The 19,563-nt window shown below is 52.4% G+C and overlaps 1 protein-coding gene across 1 annotated transcript in view; it reads right to left on the bottom strand.

Annotated features, from left to right (window-relative positions):
* Positions 1 to 3,039: 3,039 nt before the first annotated feature.
* ZCCHC14 (zinc finger CCHC-type containing 14) overlaps positions 3,040 to 19,563 on the bottom strand; it is a 55,384-nt gene continuing 38,860 nt past the window's right edge. The window contains 11 exon segments of the mRNA XM_019412975.2: positions 3,040 to 5,141; positions 5,756 to 7,243; positions 7,328 to 7,468; positions 8,301 to 8,428; positions 9,130 to 9,221; positions 10,904 to 11,080; positions 11,082 to 11,184; positions 12,193 to 12,247; positions 12,327 to 12,421; positions 13,044 to 13,153; positions 15,805 to 15,876. Coding sequence (XP_019268520.2) covers positions 5,086 to 5,141; positions 5,756 to 7,243; positions 7,328 to 7,468; positions 8,301 to 8,428; positions 9,130 to 9,221; positions 10,904 to 11,080; positions 11,082 to 11,184; positions 12,193 to 12,247; positions 12,327 to 12,421; positions 13,044 to 13,153; positions 15,805 to 15,876 — 2,517 coding nt within the window. The 3' untranslated portion in view covers positions 3,040 to 5,085.

Raw genomic sequence — 19,563 nt, forward strand, 5'->3', positions numbered from 1 at the left:
GCTCGGGTGCGCACATCCCCCTTCAGAGGCCCCTCTCTCTTCCGAACAGCGAGTCGGGGAGGCTGCCGCCAGCTACAAGGATGGGCCAGTGGTCTCTCCTGACGGGGGCCCTGATGCCCCGAGCCACGTGCGCACCTTTCTCTGGGCAGCCTCAGGCCCGACGAGACCAAGAGGCCCTGGGGACCTCTGCTGGGGAGTGTGGCACTGCTCGGGGCAGTGCAGTCCTGGGCCAGCTTGTGCTCACTAGACCGCCACTGTCCCAAATCCAGAGAGGACAGAGCTTTAAATGCCAGGACACGTTCGTGCCGTGTGTAAATCGCACGTTTAAAAAAGTCTCAAGTGTCCTCGACATCTATCTGTTCCTGCCAATCTTGATTTCTCATGGAACCTCTTTAAACCCCAAATCAAGAGTAACTTCTCTGTTCAAGGCAAGGATGTTTTTAAAAAGTGGGAAATGATAGACAATGGGCTTAAGGGGCACCTGGGTAGCTTAGTCAGTTGAGCGTCTGACTCTTGATTTTAGCTCGGGTCATGATCCCAGGGTCGGATTGAGCCCCATGATGGGGTCCACGCTGAGCATGGAACCTCCTTGGGATGCTTTTGCCCTTGACCCTCTCCCTGTTCACAAGTTCTCTCTCAAAAAGAAAACCAGTTTTTAGAAAATGGATTTGGGCAGCTGGGTGGCTCGGTTGGGCGTCTGACTCCGGCTCAGGTCATGATCTCACGGTTTGGGAGTTCGAGCCCCGCCTGGGAGCCTGGAGCCTGCTTCGGATTCTGTGTCTCCCTCTTTCTCTCTGCCCCTCGCCCGCTCACGGTCTGTCTCTGTCTCAGAAATGAATAAACGTTACAAAACTTATAGAAAAACTTTAAAAAATTTTTTAAAATGGATTTAAGACCACGTATCTCTTGTCAAATTGAGAAGGCAAGGTTTGACTCCCTAGTTTGGAGATCAAGAATTTCGATTTATTCAAAAAGATGTGTGCTCCATTTTCTATGAAACAAAGGCCTAATAAAATGAAACATTTTTTTTAATTTTTATTTTCAGTACATTAAATTTACTCATAAAAACATTCTAAAAATGTACAATTTTTCCTTTTTAACAAAGTATAATAAAACATAAAAACTTCAAAAACAGAATACTTAACATTTACAATTCAAAATCAAATTAGCAGAATATTAAATATTTACAAAACTATATCTTTTAAAAATATTTATAAAGTTACATGCAATTTGTAGAATTGACATAAAAGAATGGCTCAAAAATGGGAGAATTTTCCTTCATTCCTAAAAAGAAAATCTGTCCAATATAAGCTGTGAAGATTCTTGAGTACACGAAGTCTTCGGTTTCAGTACCAAAGGCTTCATCCTTGTGCATGTGAGAACTTAATGCATGTGAGGGGCTTGTTACGATACCCGGGACTGACTGAGGACACTGATGACGCACTGAGCTCCCCTCCACCTGGAACAGCGTAGCAAAGTCGACCTTGGGCCTCAACCAGCAAGTGTGTGGTTTCGAGAGTACTGATTAAAGACTTTTTCATTCAGAACCTCGGGACTTTGCAAACTGAGCCTCTTCAGAACCCATGGTTTTAAACGTCACCTGACTCATTCTTTGGGGAGTCGTCTGCACTGTGGAAAGGAGGTCCGCCCGCTCAGGTTCCACAGGCCCATCCTCTGGGAAAGACACGGCTTCCCTTACCATCCTTAAGACTCAATTCGTACGCCATCAGTGACCAGTATGTAAAACTAGCAAGGCATCAAATAACCCACCACAGAAGCAGGAAGAGTACAAAATGACAAGGAGTGAGGAGGGTGCAACCTGATTCCACTGGGCGAGCGCTCTCCAGGGACACTGGAGTGGGCCCAGAGCAAGCCTCTCGGTCAGATCCCGATTGATCAGATCTGCCGGTGCTCCCACCGGGCCGCGTGTGTGACGCTGGGCTGAGCTGCCGCCCCGCACCTCCGCACACAGCGTAGTGCAAACTAGCTACAGTGACTTCTAAATAGTGAATTAAAACACCGAACCTACTAGCTACCATATTCACAAGCTGACTCCTGTGATCTTCTGGAGATTATAGATGATGCTGGTTGGTTGTTTTTTTCAAAATACCCAATCACGTACCTGCTTTGAAGAAAATAATTTTGTCTTTATTGTAAGTGCTAGCTCCCATTTCCTCAGTGCTCTTTAGCAATTACGAGTTTTAACATTTAAACACTTTCCAATTTTCAGTACTTTTGAAATAAAAATTAGAAAAGAAGGTAGAAAATTGGATGTTTGGCTAAAAAAAAAAAAATTAAATAGTTGTTTTACCTCGACATTGTATTCTACTTCAATCTGTACATTCCACTTCCCCCATTCTTGAAGACAAAAAAATGGGGTGAGAAACTCTGATATACGATAGACCACACACAGCCAGGTGGCCATGCCACACCTACCTGGTTGCTACAGCATTTGGAAACTGAGCCCATGGTTTCACGAAAATGACTACGTAGTTGAAAGGGTCAGTCGGATCTGTGTTTCTAAGAAGATGAGGACATCTGAGGAAATGCAAAACGCTCTTTAGGCTTAACGACTTTGGTTGCTTTTGGAGAGAAATTCATCGGAGATAATACTGCCAGCAAACATTCCCAAGTCCAAGTAAGGAAATTCACTTGGGGAGAGATCGCACAGATCGGCAGCTGAATGCTTTATGTCCCGTGTATGTCACATTTACGTTTCACAATTCTCACCTTGGAATGGCCTCACTGGAGACATCACACCGCACATGCACTTCCAAAGACAACTGGGGATTTTTCTAAGACCTTTGATGACTGGAACACAGCCGCACAATGTCTGGACTCATTTACCTCAATTTGAATGTCATACTTCAAATCAAAGATCTTGTTTCAACTTCTTGTTATATGGAACGCTAACTTCTAATATTTATCAAAATAGTCCTAAGGGTAACAACAGACACTTTCATTCCCCAATACTGACCACTAAAACAAAAACCCTAAATATGATTTTTTTTCCTCTTGTTATGAGACAGTTTTCAACAATTTCACCGTGTTGAAATAGGATTTATTTAAAATATTTCTTTTTTTTTTTTTAAAAAACCAAAAAATTTAAAAGTTTGGCTTTCAGCACATGTCCAGGCCACCATAACGGCCTTCAGAAATATTAAAATCGTAAACATCAGTGGACACTCCCAAGTCTTCCTCTAACATCATATGACAAGTTCCAGGCTCGTACTCTTTAAGGCAAAGTTGTGTCAGTTCTCGTTATTTTGACATTTTGTAGTGTTTACAATTAAGAGATCAATGTCACATTCCCCCAAAAAAGTTGCCGTAAGCATCACCATTGCTTCAAAACCGTACGTAATACTGTGCACTGGGAAGACAGACGCGTACAGAGGTCTGTCCATTCTGCATTGCATAGAAATGAAACTCTACTAAAATAAAACGCTAAAAAACTACTAAAAGCCTTTCATTAAAAAATGTAACAACTCTGCTTTAGTTTCTCTGCAGCCAGGAAACGGATCATAAAATTTGAAGCCTCACATCACAGTGCCTCAAATTCTAGGGTATTCTTTTGATTTACACCAATTCGGCATGAGGCTGATTGTCCCATTTTAAGAACGGTCTGAGTATTATGATTTTTTTTTTTTTTTTTTAATACATACTCCACTGCAAAATCCCTGGGCAAGGCCTAACCAATCAGTATTTTAATATGGAAGGCTTTAGTGTTTAAAGTAATATTGTTATTTGAGCAGAAAACTCCCTTTAGCTTTGAAGATTTAAGTCCCTACATTTCAGACCAAGCAACTTTCATTGCAATGGGGTGACGCCGAGAGCTGTGTGGGGAGGATTTCTTTCCCACATTGGATAAAACCACACTCGTGCAGATCTTGTGGCTCTGTCCTGTTGGTGCGGCCTCTTTCAGAGTCTTACCACTTTCTCTTGTAGTTTTCCAGGTAACTTCTCACGGAACTAACCATTAATACACAGCCTAATACAAAAGAAGTTGACAGGAGAACGTTTCAAATCTTTTGCTCCTAAGTTACAGGACTGTATCATTGTTGAAATGTCTGTCTCCAGTGTGAATCCGTTAGCAGTCAGCCTTGGGGGCCTCGGGAGATCCGTGTGACATAAAAGAACTTGCCAACTTTGCTAAGGGTGTCGTAGCGTCCCTCGGAGCCAGCCCACGAAGGCCGGGCGGTTACCATGTCCCCGCGAGAGCTCCGTCGCGGTGGGAGACGACCAAGACTCCACGCTACTGACGGGCTGGGGAGGAAGGATTCTCAAAGCTCTGACAACTAGGGATTCTCTGGGACTTGGACCCTTAAGATATTAAGTTGTTGCGAGTAGCTATTTCTATTTAATGATGTAGTTTAAATGTATTCGCAGAAAAAAAACAAAAGGAAAAGAAAAACCTGAAACTGCTGCAAGTGTTTTAAGGAGGGAAGGAGACGCTGACATCTTTGTCGTGTACCAAGTCACGCGGCCTGCTGGTGCCAACTCCTTAAACGCAGATTCTCCGAGTGTCTTGCACTGACTGGTCTCAGGGAGTCTGTCTCCCAAAACCGCAGAGACTGGCATCAGTTTACATTCTTCTGTAGTGCAATCCTTAAAAAGCCCAGAGAGATTAGTGTCTAACCACTCAAGGAACAGAACAAAACAAAAACAGAACAAAACAGAGGCGACATTTTCCCTCACCCAGGGGTGACCAGAGTCCGACTGGTGGAACGCCACGCAGGGAACTCCGACCCTCAGTACTCGAGTCCGATCTTGCGTAGCTGCCCTGGAATTACATGTGAGCCTGGAAGGACCGAGGATGGCGATGCTCCTCGGGAGACGGAGGTCTCTGCATCGCGACCACGGCGGAGGCGCCGACCAGGCGAGTCCTGACGTCAAGCTCCAATCTAGGATTTTGGCAATAAAACTGAGTTTGATGCACTCCTACACTAGGTTTTCTATCCAGTCTAGTAAAGTAAAGCACCTTTGGATTAAAAATATTAAGCTCAACAGCAACTAGACTTCTCGGTCTTGTATTTAATTTCCTTATGTCTCCATGGCTTAATAGTGTTCTGTTGCCAGAGGAAAGTATCAGTCTGTGGAGTCCAGACTTTCTGCTGGAGGGGCATATTTCAACCTAAAAGTACCTAGAAGTGGGGGGGGAGGGAGGGGGAAAGAGATCAAATTTGAATCACTGCACAGTTAGCACAAACAACCAAGCCGTCCAGAGTTCTTTCTGGAGGTACTGCTCAAGATGCGGTGCCGGAGACCTGGACCACCTCTTCTCCCCACCCCCGAAACTAGACTCCACGAGTGCATCAGCGCAGACCAGGGGTCCCCTGGCTGGTCACCAGCCCAGTCCTCTGTGGACCGGGAGCCGGGACGGGGTAAGGGGTGGCCTGACCGGCACCACAGGCCTAGGACCTGCAGCATCTAGACTCACGCGCCACACCCTCGGTTATCAGCTCGACCCTGAATCCCCCCCTCCGTGCTCCCCTCCGCCGCATGGCAGGAGATCCCACCGGGCCAGACGACCCGTCCCCAGCCAGCTAGGCCCTTCTAGAAGAAGGAGCAGGCTGGAATCAACAGTCTCAAAGACAAAGTAACCCTTCCAGGGGCTTCACGGCCTATGGAGAATCCCATGCTTCTCCAAAGAGCACTTGAAACATTAGTGTTCGCTTCCAAAAACAAGCCTGCAAGATTCCCTAAGGAGTAAGCCCTCGGGGGCGGCTCAGTCCGCCCCGAGGCCGCCCGCCTTTACCTTGCCGATTGAAGTCCATGGACGGCTGCTTGCAGTCCTGAGCGCGGTGCCCCGTGGCCCCGCAGTTGTAACACGACAAGTTGCCGCTCTTCTTATGGCCCGGGCCGCCGCCGCCACCGCCGCCGCCGCCGCCGCCGCCGCCCACCAGCCCCGGCGCCTGGTACACGCCCGCCGCGCCCGCCATGAAGCTCTGCACGGGCGGCACGGCGAAGGCCGACTGGCCGCCCAGCACGGGCTCGGGGGGCACGCCGCCGCCATAGGGCGAGTGCACCACGGGGAAGGCGCCGCCGCCGTACTGCTGGGCGCCCACGTAGCCGCTGCCGCACACGGGGCTGAAGGGCAGGAAGGGGAAGGGGAAGACGGACGGCCCCGAGAACGGGTGCTGGAAGTAGTTGGCGTAGCTGACGGTCAGGCCGCTGGAGCCGCAGCTGCCGCTGCACCCGCACGACGTGCACACGACGCAGCCCGGGGGCGGCGCGGGCGCGGGCTGCTGGGGCGCCGACTGCTGCTGATGGTGGTGGTGGTGGTGGTGGTTCTGGGCGGAGGCGGGAATGTTCCCGGGGGAGCCGGAGCCGCCGCCGCCGCCGCTGTAGAAACTGCTCTCGGGGGCCGAGGAGAGTGCGGGGCTGGAGCTGGGGGCCGGGCAGCTGGGCACGGTGGCCATGCTGGCGAAGGACGTGGAGGGGTGGCTGCTGGAGGAGGCAGTGTTGCTGTTCGCACAGAAGCCGCCCTGCAGGGGCCCCACGGGCACACTGCTCATCGCAGAGAAGGCAGCTTTGGTGTTGGCGGTGTACAGGGCAGTCCGGGGGTTTATTATTGCAGGGGGCACGCTTATTTGCACGTTATTAGAACAGGGAGTTTGCCCGGAAATGGCAGAATCCGCGGGGACGGATGAAGACACCAGGAGTTTGATGGGGGGCCGGGCCACGTGGAAGACGGTGCTGGACGTGCCCGCAGCAGCGGTGCTGGTCTCCCCGCCCGGGGCGGGCTGCGGGGCCGGCTTCAGGACTCTGTCCAGCGCGGACGTGTGCACGACTTTGGCACGGGGACCAAAGGAGACGGTGGGTGACACGGCGCTGCTCTCGGCAAGCGCGGAGAGGACCTGCAGAGGCTGCTGGGGGCCAGGCGTGGGGGCCGCGTCGATCACGGCGTGGCCGAAGTTCTTGTCCACTTTGATGCCGCCTCTTGGTCCCGAGAGCTTACTCCGTTCTTCGAGAGACAGCAGCGAGTGCACAGAAGGCGGGAGGAGCTTCATGTCCGCGCCCCCCCTCTCCGACTTGTGCACAGAATTCAGCATCCGGATGGGCGCCAGGTGTGAGGCCGCAGCCATCATCTGGGGGGGCAGGGCGTGGTGACCCGATGGACTGGAGCCCGCCTCGTTCTGCACGGGGAGAACCTGGGCCGTGGGCCTGGCAGAGCTCGAAGCGAAGTGGTTCAGGAGCATGACGGGCTTCTCCTTGTCCGAGCCCTCCAAGTGAATCTCCACACCTAGAGACGGGGACAGAGCGGTCAGCGCGCCGCCCCGGGCCAGCGCAGGGCCAGCAGAGCGCTCGGCACGCCGGGCGTCCTTACGTCTGTCGTTCTCCTCGGCGCTGTCCGAGCTCTCTTCCCGGGCCTGCACCCCCATCGGGCTGGGCGAGGAGCTGGAGCACTCGGAGGAGCTGCCTTCCCGGGCCGTCTGGTGGGGGGGCTGCTCCACTTCCACCCGCAGCGCTGCGGAAAAGGGGGGCCCACACGGGTCGCGCCGGCCGGCGGCTATCACACCCTCCCCGCCCCCCTCCACGCACACCCGTCGCGCTGCCCCCCGTGAGGCGGGTGCCGTCACCCCCGCTTCAGACGGGACCCTGACGTTCGGAGAACACAGACCGCCGAGGGCCCACGGCGAGTTCCCCGCAGATGTGTGCGTGGGGCCGGGGGCCGCCGTGCCTCCCTACTCAAACGCCCGAGAAGGGAGAAGGGTCCCCCGGCCACCACGGTACTGCGTTAAGTGAGATCCACAACACCGAGGGACACCCGACACCCTGTTTTACAAGACCAAGGGACGTGACAACTTTGTAGTCAAATAACCACTTAAAAGCCACACAGGCATGTTTTTCTTCTTGGCTGCTACTGTCCATACGAGGGGCGGCCATCACAGGCGTCCTCCACCCCCGTCTGAAGAGGTCCCCCGAGAGGGAGGCTGCGGTCAGGCAGGCTGGGCAGTTCGGGCCAAGGACCTAAACATGACCTCTCTGCACCCGCCTGGGGAAGAAGAGTATCTTCATCTATTTTGGGGATTTCCTTCTCTTTCCCTCTTGCCAGGTAGCTTCTGGCTCCACTTCGTTTGCCCCAACACCTTCAGGCGAGCCTCCAGCTTCTAACCCAAATGTCCCTTCTATTTTCTAGCGGTGGAGACGGTAAAAGCCAAAATAATGAGAAGGAACTGTATAGACTAAAATTATGCAAATGGCAATAGGGTGGGGTCTGTGATCTCATGATTCTCAAAAGGAAGGGCCCGAGATCTTGCATCACGGCCACCCGCGCCCATCCGTCCGTCCACACCTACCTGCAGCGTGGGCGCCTCGCACGGTCTGCACGGGACCCACGTGGCTGGTCGGGGGGACGCGAGCCACTCCGCTGCCGGTGACCGGGGGTGGAGCTGCAGGGTTCAGGCACCGTTTCTCTGACTTCTCCCTGTGTGGCAAGAAAGGGTGCGAGCAAGTGAGCGCTCAGGTCCTCTGCGGAGGAACTGCTTTCGTGCAGATTCCTTACAGGGGTGACTGCCCCGCACATGTCCCCAGGTGTGGAAAACGAGGCACTGTGGCTGATCAGATTCACTGCCAAGGGCCTTGCCTGGCACACCAAAACCACATCTGTAGAATTTTAAAAGCATTAATGAAGCTTTGATAAGCAATCAAAATAATCCAATCAATGGCATTTAACTGGAAGTGCTGGTACCTGTTCAGCGTAGAGGCCGCTTTTAGGAAAATAGGCTTGGGCGATGTAATGTGGATCGAAGACAGCCAGGCCCGGACCCACCCCGAAATATCCACTGGCCCTAACTGACCAGCGTGCTCCTTACAACCAGGCACAGTTAGCAAAAATGGGAGAATTCCAGGCGTCGCCGTCCTTCCTCATCTTCCGCCTTTAGGAAGAGCCCCCTCCCCCACCGCCTCTTGGCAGACAGTCTCTCCTCTGCTGTCCTGCCCCTGCTCCCTGGTGCATTCAGTAGACTTCTATCTCCTTTGTTCTGCCTCAGGTGAATTCTTTCAACGCCTAGGTTTCCACCTGATCGTCATCCCACATTTGGGGGCCGCCATCTGATCAGGAGACACCCCCCCCCCCGTATGTTAGAAATGAAAATAAACACACACATTCTGCAGCTGCACACTTACTTCTCCAGCTCTAGCTGAGTCTTGAGTTTTTTCTTTGCTCCCATGGTGAGGGATTCAAATTTATTTAGATCTTCCTCAGTAAGGCTCAGAAACTTCCATAGAAGAAAGAAATTACAAAGTTATTGAGAATGAACTTTGAAAACAAAGAACCTGAGACATAACTTAATAAATGCATTCTACCAGTAGGATAGGTAAACGGATCAAACCTAACTGGACAATGAAAGCCTTGGGAACATGAGGTCACTTGCTAAATGATATGGTGTCCCTTGTTCAAAATACGAAACGGTCACTCTACACGTGAGGCTCACAGGCCGTGTCCCCCAGGCCCTCCACTCGCCGCCTGCAGAAGCCGGGGCACCTGGAAGGTCCACGACAGGCAAGTAAAGAAAATGCCCTCAGTTTCCACTTCTACAGAGACTGGACCGGTGGAAGTGTCCCCCTCCTGTCCTGGGATCTACCCCCTCAAATGCAAGCCATTTATTCTCCTGCGGACAGGGACTGTTCTTTTAACAGCACTTTTGTCTCAAACACCACCACTTTAGGGACAAAGCCACTTTGTCCTGAAGCAAGTGATCCAGAAGAGCAGAGCAGATGTCATCTGAATCGGATGGCTAGCTAACCGGAGGTCTGACACCAAGAAAACACAACACTCTGGTTCCGTAATGTCACTGGTGATGTTTATGGCCAAAATTCAACTCCTACATTGTAACATTTTAAATTGACCATGAGGCAAGGCTGGCAAAATGTGGTTTTCAAGAGTTATGAATCGTAAGCCAAGGGTATTACAAATACAGCAAAATCTTGGTTTGTGAGCATAATTCATTCCAGAAACATGCTTGTAATCAAAGTACTCATATCCAAGCGAATTTCAAGAACCACTGCCTCAGTTGTGATCATGTGACGTTCAGCATCATGTACGACTCATAATGCAAGACACTGCTCGTTTATCAAGTTAAAATTTATTAGAAATGTTTGCTCGTCTTGCAAAACACTTGCAGAACAGGAACAAGTTACTCGCAATCCCAGGTTTTACTGTATGCTTAAGAGCCGTCTTTTATTAGGTACTAAAAGCTTGATTTCTAGGTTCAATTGCAGATTTTGGACACATGAAATTTTTACATAGGTAAAAGCACCGAGTGACTGCACCCAGCAGGGGGAGTCAGTTCAAACACTGCTACAGGCCTCATTTAGTTTTATCGCCAAGACACCAAGACTTAAGAAACTTCAGAATCTTCTAGAACGAGAAAATGCTCACCAAAATTCTCTATTGTAAAAAATTATCCCTATGTAGAACTGCTTGAAAGACACAAAACTGATCTATTCCTTTTGGTTCTATGACCCTCAATCGAGCCAGATCATCAGTGGGTTGTTCCCTTGGGTCCAAACATTCGGGACCCCTGTAAAATGGGCCCTTCCTGCACCGGAAGGGAGCGTGCGCACGAGAAATTCCCCATTCCTGCCGATGGCAGGGATGCTGGGGGATACGATGTCCTTCAAATTGCACGGAGTATCTAACCTGCGGAGACCACAGTTGGCTTTAAAAAAACATGTTTACAACCAGTCCCGTTCCAGTTTGTGCTTTGGCTGCAGGGAGACTTCAAATCCAAACCCACCACCCCCCTCCAGTGAGCGTGCAGGACTTGGGGCACACACCCGTGGGTGTCAAATACCAGGCCGTGTGACTTCCACAGCATGGATGGCACAGACACCCAACTCGAGCCCGCTAGGCACGAGCTCAGAGGAAGACTACGTTGCCCGCGGGGCAGCCATGTACCTTCTCCATCGTGAGCTGTTTGAAGACGGGGTAATACTTGTGCAAGCGCAGTTTCCTCAGCCAGTCCAAGATCCCATTCTGTTCCTGGGTCTGAGGGGTCTGCAGACTGGAGGGCATCAGGATGGCGGGCGACGTGTCCATCTGGGCCCGGTAGGCCAGGGCTGAGCCGGCACCCCCCCGCGTGGGAGCAGTGGGGCAAGGCGGCCGCGCTGGCCGAGTGCTGCATGTGGTGCTGGGCGCCGCTCTGAGAGGAGGGGATGCCGGCCACGCCACACACGGGCCTGTGGGGACAGCAGACAGGTGGTTGCTGCCGCGGACGAGAGAGAGGGGCACGGGGGCCAGCTCCGACAGGCTGGACTGCGCGGGAGGCCCAGCCCCTGCCGACATCAGAGCCCTTTTTTGCCGCCGCCCCTCCCCGACACCACCACCCGGAAGGCGTCCGTAGCTGTGCACACGTACACATATGTGCACACGCTTCTGTACCTGTAGGGTGTGCGTGAGTACACGCATCTGTGCGTAGACAGGTGCATTCGTATGCTCTCGCGAGAGCATATGCACACGTATGCGTGTTCGTGTGTGTCACCGCCAGACTTTTGGTTTCACTGTCTCATTTGTTACTTCTGTCATACGTGACAGAACGGACTCCTACATCTTTAACCACCGAATGCGTGTTTTCTGACCGAGTCCCAGCAGCGGGCTGAGAGGAGCGCTCTGCATTCGGCTTTCTGCCCTGGCCCCATTCACACCAGACCGCAAATCCACACGTGTATCGCGTGCTCCCTCTGTGCCACGCGGAGGGGAAGAGGGCAGCACTTCCACGGGCCTCGTTACCTGACGGCATCGTCACACCATCTGTGCACCTGTGTGACTGTGACACGGGCCCATTTTAATGGCCTGTTTGTCCCCTGAGCACTGCGACAGTTGCTGTCGGGCCTCGTGCTGACAGAGGACCCCTGGAGCGCCGGCTGTGCCACCTCACGGCCACAATCGCTCCCTGGTTGCTTATAAAAAGGAAGATTCCCTGAAATTCTGGTTTCCTACAATGTGCGGGGCCCGGAGACTGGCATTTGCGATAAAGGGTCCTTGTGAATTCCGGCTCCGGTGGCTCAGAAAACCACTTGCTTCTCTACGTGGAGAATCATAAACCAGAGCATCTGTATCCAATCCTCTCACAGCATTATTCGAGACCAACTCCAAAAATGACTTCACTCTGGGAACAAGTCTTTACACATCATCAGCAGAAGCTCCACCCTGACCTGAAACGTGCTGGTTACCCAGGAACGTCTCACCTTCCAGACACGCCCATCACGGTGCCCACTTTGGAAAGGGAAGGGGTGCCAGGACCTGTAAGTGACAATAAATGTGAGAAAGTGTACGCACAATGAAACGATTTTGTGTATTTAATCACATTTCACAAACTCACTTGGACTTTGAAGCTGTTGGGTGGGAGATGAAGTGCTGAAAAATTTCTTAATGTGGTCGTTTTTCAATACATGAGAAGGTAATGAAGTCAAATACCTAAAAATTAAACAAAGTGGTTTTATCAGCATTAAGGTGGTATTCCCAAAAACTCACCGGGAGACAAATTTTAATTTCCAATGAAGAGAAACACACACTAGAGTGAGGTGAACAAAAGCACCACAACCCGGACTCTTTCTGCTTCAATTCAGCCGGACCCCTGTTACGACTCTTACCACCCCCCGGGGCCACCTCCGTCGCAGGGGCTGGGTCTCCCGGCCCGGACCCAGGCAACAGGCCAGGGCGCGCTCTGCGGCTGGGGGACGCTGGCCGGGGGACTTCATCGGGCCCTGTTTTGCCCCGCAACGGTCTCAACTTTCCACTATGGGACCTCATTTCATCAAACTGTCAAAATCACACTAAACGGTGACATATACTATGAAATTCCTTTACTCGTATCTTCAAAAGCATGCCTTTAAATCCTCCATAAGGGAGGAAAATCCATGGAGGCGAGACAGAGACCCAGACTGCTGAACACAACATGTCCCCTCAAGAGCTGCTGGGGTGACCACGAGGCTCAGGCGTGTACTTGCCCAGCCCTGGCCACGCCACAAGGCCCACGGGCAGGTACCACGGGGCAGCACCCCTGGCCCGCGGGGGCAGGGGCACAGTGGCGCATTACCTCAGGTCCGCTTCCAGATCCATGTGGCTTCGCTCTACGTAAAAGGAATCTGGGCCAGCCAAGCAAGGAATGAATTTCTCCAGATTTTCTTCGGGGTACAGCTGAGGTAACTGAAAGAGACAGAAAAGCATCGGAGGTCTGTCAAAATTCACTTGACACGGGAAGCCCTGCGGTTGAGAACCGGGTAGGTCCTGGGTGCTGACATCTGTGGGACGCTACAGCCCACCCTTGTCTCAGCTCTCTGGGATTTTACTTCCACTCGGGATGGGAAAGCCACAAGAGAACATCGCTCGCACCACAGCTTCAGGAAAAAGCTTGGTCATCTACACAATCTCCTTCCCGTGAGCCCATCGGAGAACTAAGTTGCAAGGTCACTATGTGAACTGAATTTCAAGAGGGACCTGCCCCTCCAAGGAGAGACAAAACACATGACCCATCTCTGTGGCAGAGCACAAGGAAGAGGGGGCCACCACGCCAGCAGGCAGAAGAGGTCAGAAGACAGGACACTTCCCGCGGGCTGAGTGTGGGCCAAACATCAGTCAGGCGAGAGCCCCAGACACCAGGGGAGTGTGCCCTCCTTCCCAAGCTTGCTTCCACAGGAGACTGGAGAGAGTCCCCAGGGTGGCAGAGGTGGGGGCTGGCTACCCCTGGGGGCCTGGCAGGAACCCCCAATGCCTCTCCCTGGAGCCTTCTCTAAATCCGAGACAAAAGCCCTTAAGCCTTACGGATGAGGCGGAAGCAATACCCTCCTGCCTCTACAGGAGGGGAGGGAGTCTGCTTGGCATGAGGCCACAGGCAGAGACGCCCTGCTTCTGGGGGGAAGGTAATATGCGCACGACCCTCTGGCCCTGACGAAAAAGCAAAAACCCTCTTGGGCAGAGGATGCTACGCCAGGACAAAGCCGGGATCAGCCACTGTTGGGGAAGAAAGGGGCAGGGATGCCGAGAAAGCCCCCCAGGGCCCCGTGCCTGGGACTGAGGCCGGACCAAGGGGATGGAGAACACCTCACCCCTACGTCTGTTACCAAGCAACAAGTGACCGCAGTCTCCCCTCCGGGCCATGGACACAGAGGACTACTGAGGGCTAAGAATGAAGTCGGACCACTGACAGGAACCTCTGACACTGCACGCCCCTCCCCCAGCTCCAGGTGCAGTGGGGGACCAGAAGCCCGCAGGGTACACAAGCCCGCAGCAGCAATAAAACCCAAACCCAGCTCAACTCCTGACTGGACCAATGTGAGGACCCCCCCAAGGGCCTGAGAGCAGCGGCAGGGCGCCCATTCCCAAGCAGATACATGGCTTCCCTCGGTTTCTACATTTTCTAAGCACGATATCTATCATTCAGTCAAAAATTGCAAGATAAGGGGGAAAAAGTAAGACGGGAAAAAAAACTATGGTCAAGCTAATCATCAGAGCCAGACTCAGAGATAACCCAGATGCTGGAACTATCAGACAGGATTACAAAATAACCATGATTAACATACTGAAGGATTTAGTGAGAACACAGACAACACACATGAACAAACGAGAAATCACAGCAGAGAGATGGAAACTTGAGTAGAAGACATGTCAACAGAAAAGCTAGAAGAAACAAAAAAACCCCAGGGAAACAGAAAACCACAGTCCCAGAGACGAAGAACTCGGCACGTTAACTAGCCTCAGGAGCAGCCTGGGCAGAGGTGAGGAGAAGCCCCAGGGAACTTAAAAACAGGGCAACAGAAACCGTCCAACCGAAACACACAGCGGAAAGAGCAAGAAAAACAAACAGAGCACCCGAGGGCTGTGGACAATGTCCAAGGTCCAGGTGCATGGAGCGGACATCCCAGGGCCAGAGAAAGGATGGGGCAGAAGAAACATGTGAAGAGATCATGGGTGAGAATCCTCCAGAATTAACAAAAGGCAATAAACCAGATCCCCAAGGAGGCCAGGGAGCCCCAAGTCCAGCAGACAAGCAGCACTGCGCCCACCCAGCGGGTCCAAGTTCCCGCCTGCATCACCACAGGCCAGAGCGATGGATTTCGTACCAATCGAGAGGCCAGGCACACAGGAGAGGAAATGTAGCGTTCTCAGTGTGACAGAGGAAAGAGCATCCAGGGGGAGGGGCAGTGATCCCAGAAAGCATGGCTCACAGGCCAGGAGGAAAGGCGCCAGCGAACAACTTCTGTCTGAGCTTTTAAAACAGGACCCATCACCTGGATTTTCTCCTACAGGATTACGTCCTTGACTTTATAGCGAAAAACGTAACACTCGCTTCGGAGACACCTTACATACGTCACTCCATGAAATAAGGGGACTCATTAAGATGCACCTGCTTTGGCTAAAGACAGAGGGTCACCACTCTGACCCGGGCCAGTGGACTCCGAAGACGTATTAGCCACAAAGGCACACACGTGCCTACGTATGTACACATGTCAAGTGGCATTTAGTTAGTACTGGAACCTTTTGTTCAGGTGACAGCTGTTGAAACAACTGGAAAATCCAGTATGTACGACAGACCCAGGTGGAACCAGGTGGAGTGTCTCTGAGCCTCCGCTGCAGAGTAACCACACCACACGCCCCTCAGCCGCCCGTGCAGGCCACAGCGTCCTGCGCCTTCGTGCCCTCCACAACTGCAGGGAGATCGGATCGCGGCACCGGGGACCAGGCTTTTATGGCCATGCACCAATTACTTGCTCTGCCAGCTGAAGGAAGCAATCCACTGAAATCACTCTGCAGTGTTATCAAGAGCCTTTTAATTTTTTAAGAGCCCTTAATCACCTTACCTTTGACATAAATTCAGTCACTTCAGAGGAAGATTTGGTTACTGATGTTACTGAAGAATCAGACCACAAGACCTTGAAAACAAACAAACAAACAAACCTTAAAAACAGACGCCACATGTGTGACTCACGACGCACCTGTCCGGGGAATCTTCGTGGGCACAGGTGCAGTGAGCGTGATGAGCCCTAAGTGTGGTGGACCTTGTGAAGGGGGTAGTTACACATCCCCTGACTCGTGAGAGGAAAGCTCACCTGGCTCAAGTCCCTAAGGCTTAACTTCCTGTTGTGTGCAATTATTCAAATATCACCAATTACTCACAAGCATGGAGTCTGAGGCTGGCTCCACAAACTCGTACGCAGTCGCTCACCCTTACGACCGGCCGTGTATGCCAGCGCCCACCATCCTCAAGTGCACCTCCTCTTAGGGCAGAAGGAGACAAGGCCCCTGCCCTCAGGGACCTGACAGAATGGGCCCGGGCCAGTCAGAACTAGCAGAGCGCTGGGGCCACGGGCTGGGTAGAAAGCACCAGAAAGGGCTTTCTGGAAGAAGCTCTACAGTGCCGCGTGTGCCCAAGACTGTCCACACTGCACTTACTCACCCGCACACGAGGGGTGGGAGGTTGTGTTTCATCCCGGGGTCAAAGCAGGCCTCCCGAGACGGACTGCATGCGCCCTGCAGGGAGGGCTGTGTCACCTCCCTCCCATTTTTCCAGTGTTTCCTGACCACCTGTGGGCACCACCAACAAGTGGGGGGGGGGGGATGAGAAGGGGCGGGGGTGAATGGAGGTGGGGGGAGGCGGGCGGGGGTGGGGAGCAGCACTCAGGTGCCTGAACTGGGAAGTAGCACGTCCACCACAGGAAGAGGCGCACGGGTGTGAGGGGTGAGGCGGGCAGGGCCACGACAAGAGGGGTTAGACCATGAAGCAAGGATTTTGCCCTCAGATCCAGAAGAAGCCACTGGAGGGTTTCAAGCCCAGAAGTAAAGTGACGAAAAAGAATGCATTATGTTTCCAGCGATGGAGTAGACAGAGCGTGGCGGTTTGGGTGGCCCCCCTCTGCTCCCCCCTCCTGCCCGCACCTTCTAAGAAACAGCCCACCGTGGTTGCTGACGGCCCCCCACGTCCCCTTTCCTCCGCCAAAATCCACACGAGTCCCTTCCGTCCCCACAGCTGCCGTGACAAGTATGAAGGTGGCCGTCTCACCAAGCTCCCACGAGACACAAGCCAACTGAGGAAAGGGGCTCCTCCCCTGACCTCGGAGCTCGGGCGCACAGCGGCCTCTCCGCGTCACACGCTGGCGCTCTCTGAACGAATGTGCCTCGCCGCCCAGATGGACCCCACAAGGTGCACTTAACTGGCCTGCTCCTGCGTGAGACAAACAACTCTCACGACACCGGCCACATGTTTGGAGCAAGCTGCTACCCATGAAATACCAGTACCATCCACGACCAGAGGCAGGAACGCTCTGGTCCTTAGACGCCGGGCCCAAAGCACTGCTGACGTCCCGCGTCTACCAAAGTGCAACACGGGGTGGAGGACCTCTCTTCTCCTCGTGCCTCTCCGACCAGGGAGGACGGAGTCCGGTCAGAGTCTGTCTCCTTCTGTGCACGTTCCCATCCGTGAATGCATCTTAGACCCCACGAAACACAAAATCCAACGCCCAAGCAACAAGCGCAGCATGGACAGATCACGTTATGTTGAAACAGACCATCCGCTGCCCCAAAAGTCATGTGCTTGAAACAGGCAAAATCGCACATTTCCATTTACCTCCCAACGGAGCTGATAATTCAGCCTAAGGCAGACAGAAAGCAAGGGCTCACTTCCAGGCTGGCCTCGGCACCACCGTGCTCTACAGCTGACACAGCTTCCTTCACGCTCACCCTCAGCCTTCCCCGCGGGCCCACACCCCTGCACGAGAGGAGGGGACAGGCCCCGGGAGGGGCATGGACACAGAACAGCCTCATGGCATGCCACGTGCTAGACACATGTCCCGTCAAATCCAAGGTGGCACCAATTGTAAGCTACCCCATTATCTTACGTACCACCAAGGAAGAAACTTGCCAGACAAATTATGGCACAAAATTTTCCCGTCGCCTGTACCTATTCAAAGAGCTACCAAGACAGACTGTAAAATACCCCAAGAATAAACAAAACGCAAAACGTGCACAAAACAGATAGACTACGTCACATTATGTCTCAGTCCCCTGACTGACTTCTCAGCTCCATCCCCGACGTCCCTGTGTCACCCACAGCACCTCGGCCAGAGGCCCTGCCACAGCCCGGACGTGAGCAGGCGGGCCCAGCACTAGAACATCTAGCACCGGGCCTTGGAGAGCCCAAGTAGGCCTGGTAGAAACAAAGGCCATGTGCGAAGAAGAAAACAGTTTTAAAAAACTAAAAACAATCATTACTATTCTCATTGAACTACCGAAGAAAGCATAGCCAAGAACAGGATGCTATGAAAAAAGAACTGTCAGAGAAAAAGCGTTCCTTGAAATGGAAACAGGACAGGAGTGAAAAATTCCATTGAAGAGAGGGGAGATGATGCAGTCTTCCCTAAAGTGGACCGAAATACCAAAGGGAAAGAAAACAGAGAAAAATATAAAAGAAAGAACCAGTCTTGAGATCCAAAATGCAGACAGCAGGAGTTCCAAAGCAAGAAAACAGAGAAAAGCAGAGCAGAGGAAATCAAAAGGGAGGATTCAGGACGAGGTACCCAAATGATGGATGTGAGTTTCCAGGTTAAAAGGGTCCATGCGGTCCCAGCACAATGATGAGAACAGACCCACAGCCAAGCATGGGTGAGGAGTGGGCAAACACCCAGGACTGAGGAAACCCTGAAAAGCACCAGTGAGACAGGAGTGCTCCCCATTTCCTAAGGAAGAGTGATGTCCAGCTGCCAACTGAGTGTTCTCGGTACCACGCCAGGAGCATACAGACCTCACACACTGTACCTCCGGAGCACCCTAAGAAGCCACCAAAGGATGACCTAAGACCCGAGAACAGGCGATGGTGCCTGCATGGAGGGAGGCAAGTGGTGGTGAGGGGAGAGCCGCGTGCCCACCAAGGACCACCGCTCCACACGGTAGCAGAGTCGCAGCTCAGAGATGGAAGCAACGGGGTACCGGGACTGAGTGCGATGAGGGGTTTCGGACGACTGGGGGACTCCTAGGGTGAAACCACTTCTAGGCACCGCTCCTTAAGCAGGAACCAAACCGGCACACAAACAGAGACAATTCCAGGGAAAGCCCTGAGCATGTACCACGTGGCTCCAGGATCAGCAACCCTCACACAGTCACGCTACTACCACGCAGCCACTGTGGTACACGTCAAGACGCACCGTTCCCTGCTCCTCCTGGCCGTGGACGCAGAATTACTGGACTCTCCGCTCTCTGCATACAGAGCTGATAGAAACAGAAACTTAATTCAAAAAATAGTGGTCAAGACTCATCTTTGTCAACGGTGAGATGATACTCAGAGAAGTCAAGATTATTTTGAAATGAAAAAATAAAACTTCCAAAGAAAAGATCTAGCACTAAAATAAATGTAATGCCTGGATTCCTGGGAAAGAATGGCACAAAAAGAATGTTTTTTTTATTAATATTGTTCCACGGTTCTTTTTAAGTCAATTAAAATCCTACAGTCCAGTAAGTATTTCAAGGGGTTGGGTCATCTTTTGGTCTTTTTTCCCCCTCTCTATCCTCACATCTAACAAGAAAATCTTTTCATTAAAAAAAGGTTCAGTTATTCCAGTGTCTTAATA

Source organism: Panthera pardus, unplaced genomic scaffold, assembly GCF_024362965.1.
Source record: "Panthera pardus isolate Hobbes unplaced genomic scaffold, ASM2436296v1 HiC_scaffold_19, whole genome shotgun sequence".
Lineage (NCBI taxonomy): Eukaryota > Metazoa > Chordata > Mammalia > Carnivora > Felidae > Panthera > Panthera pardus.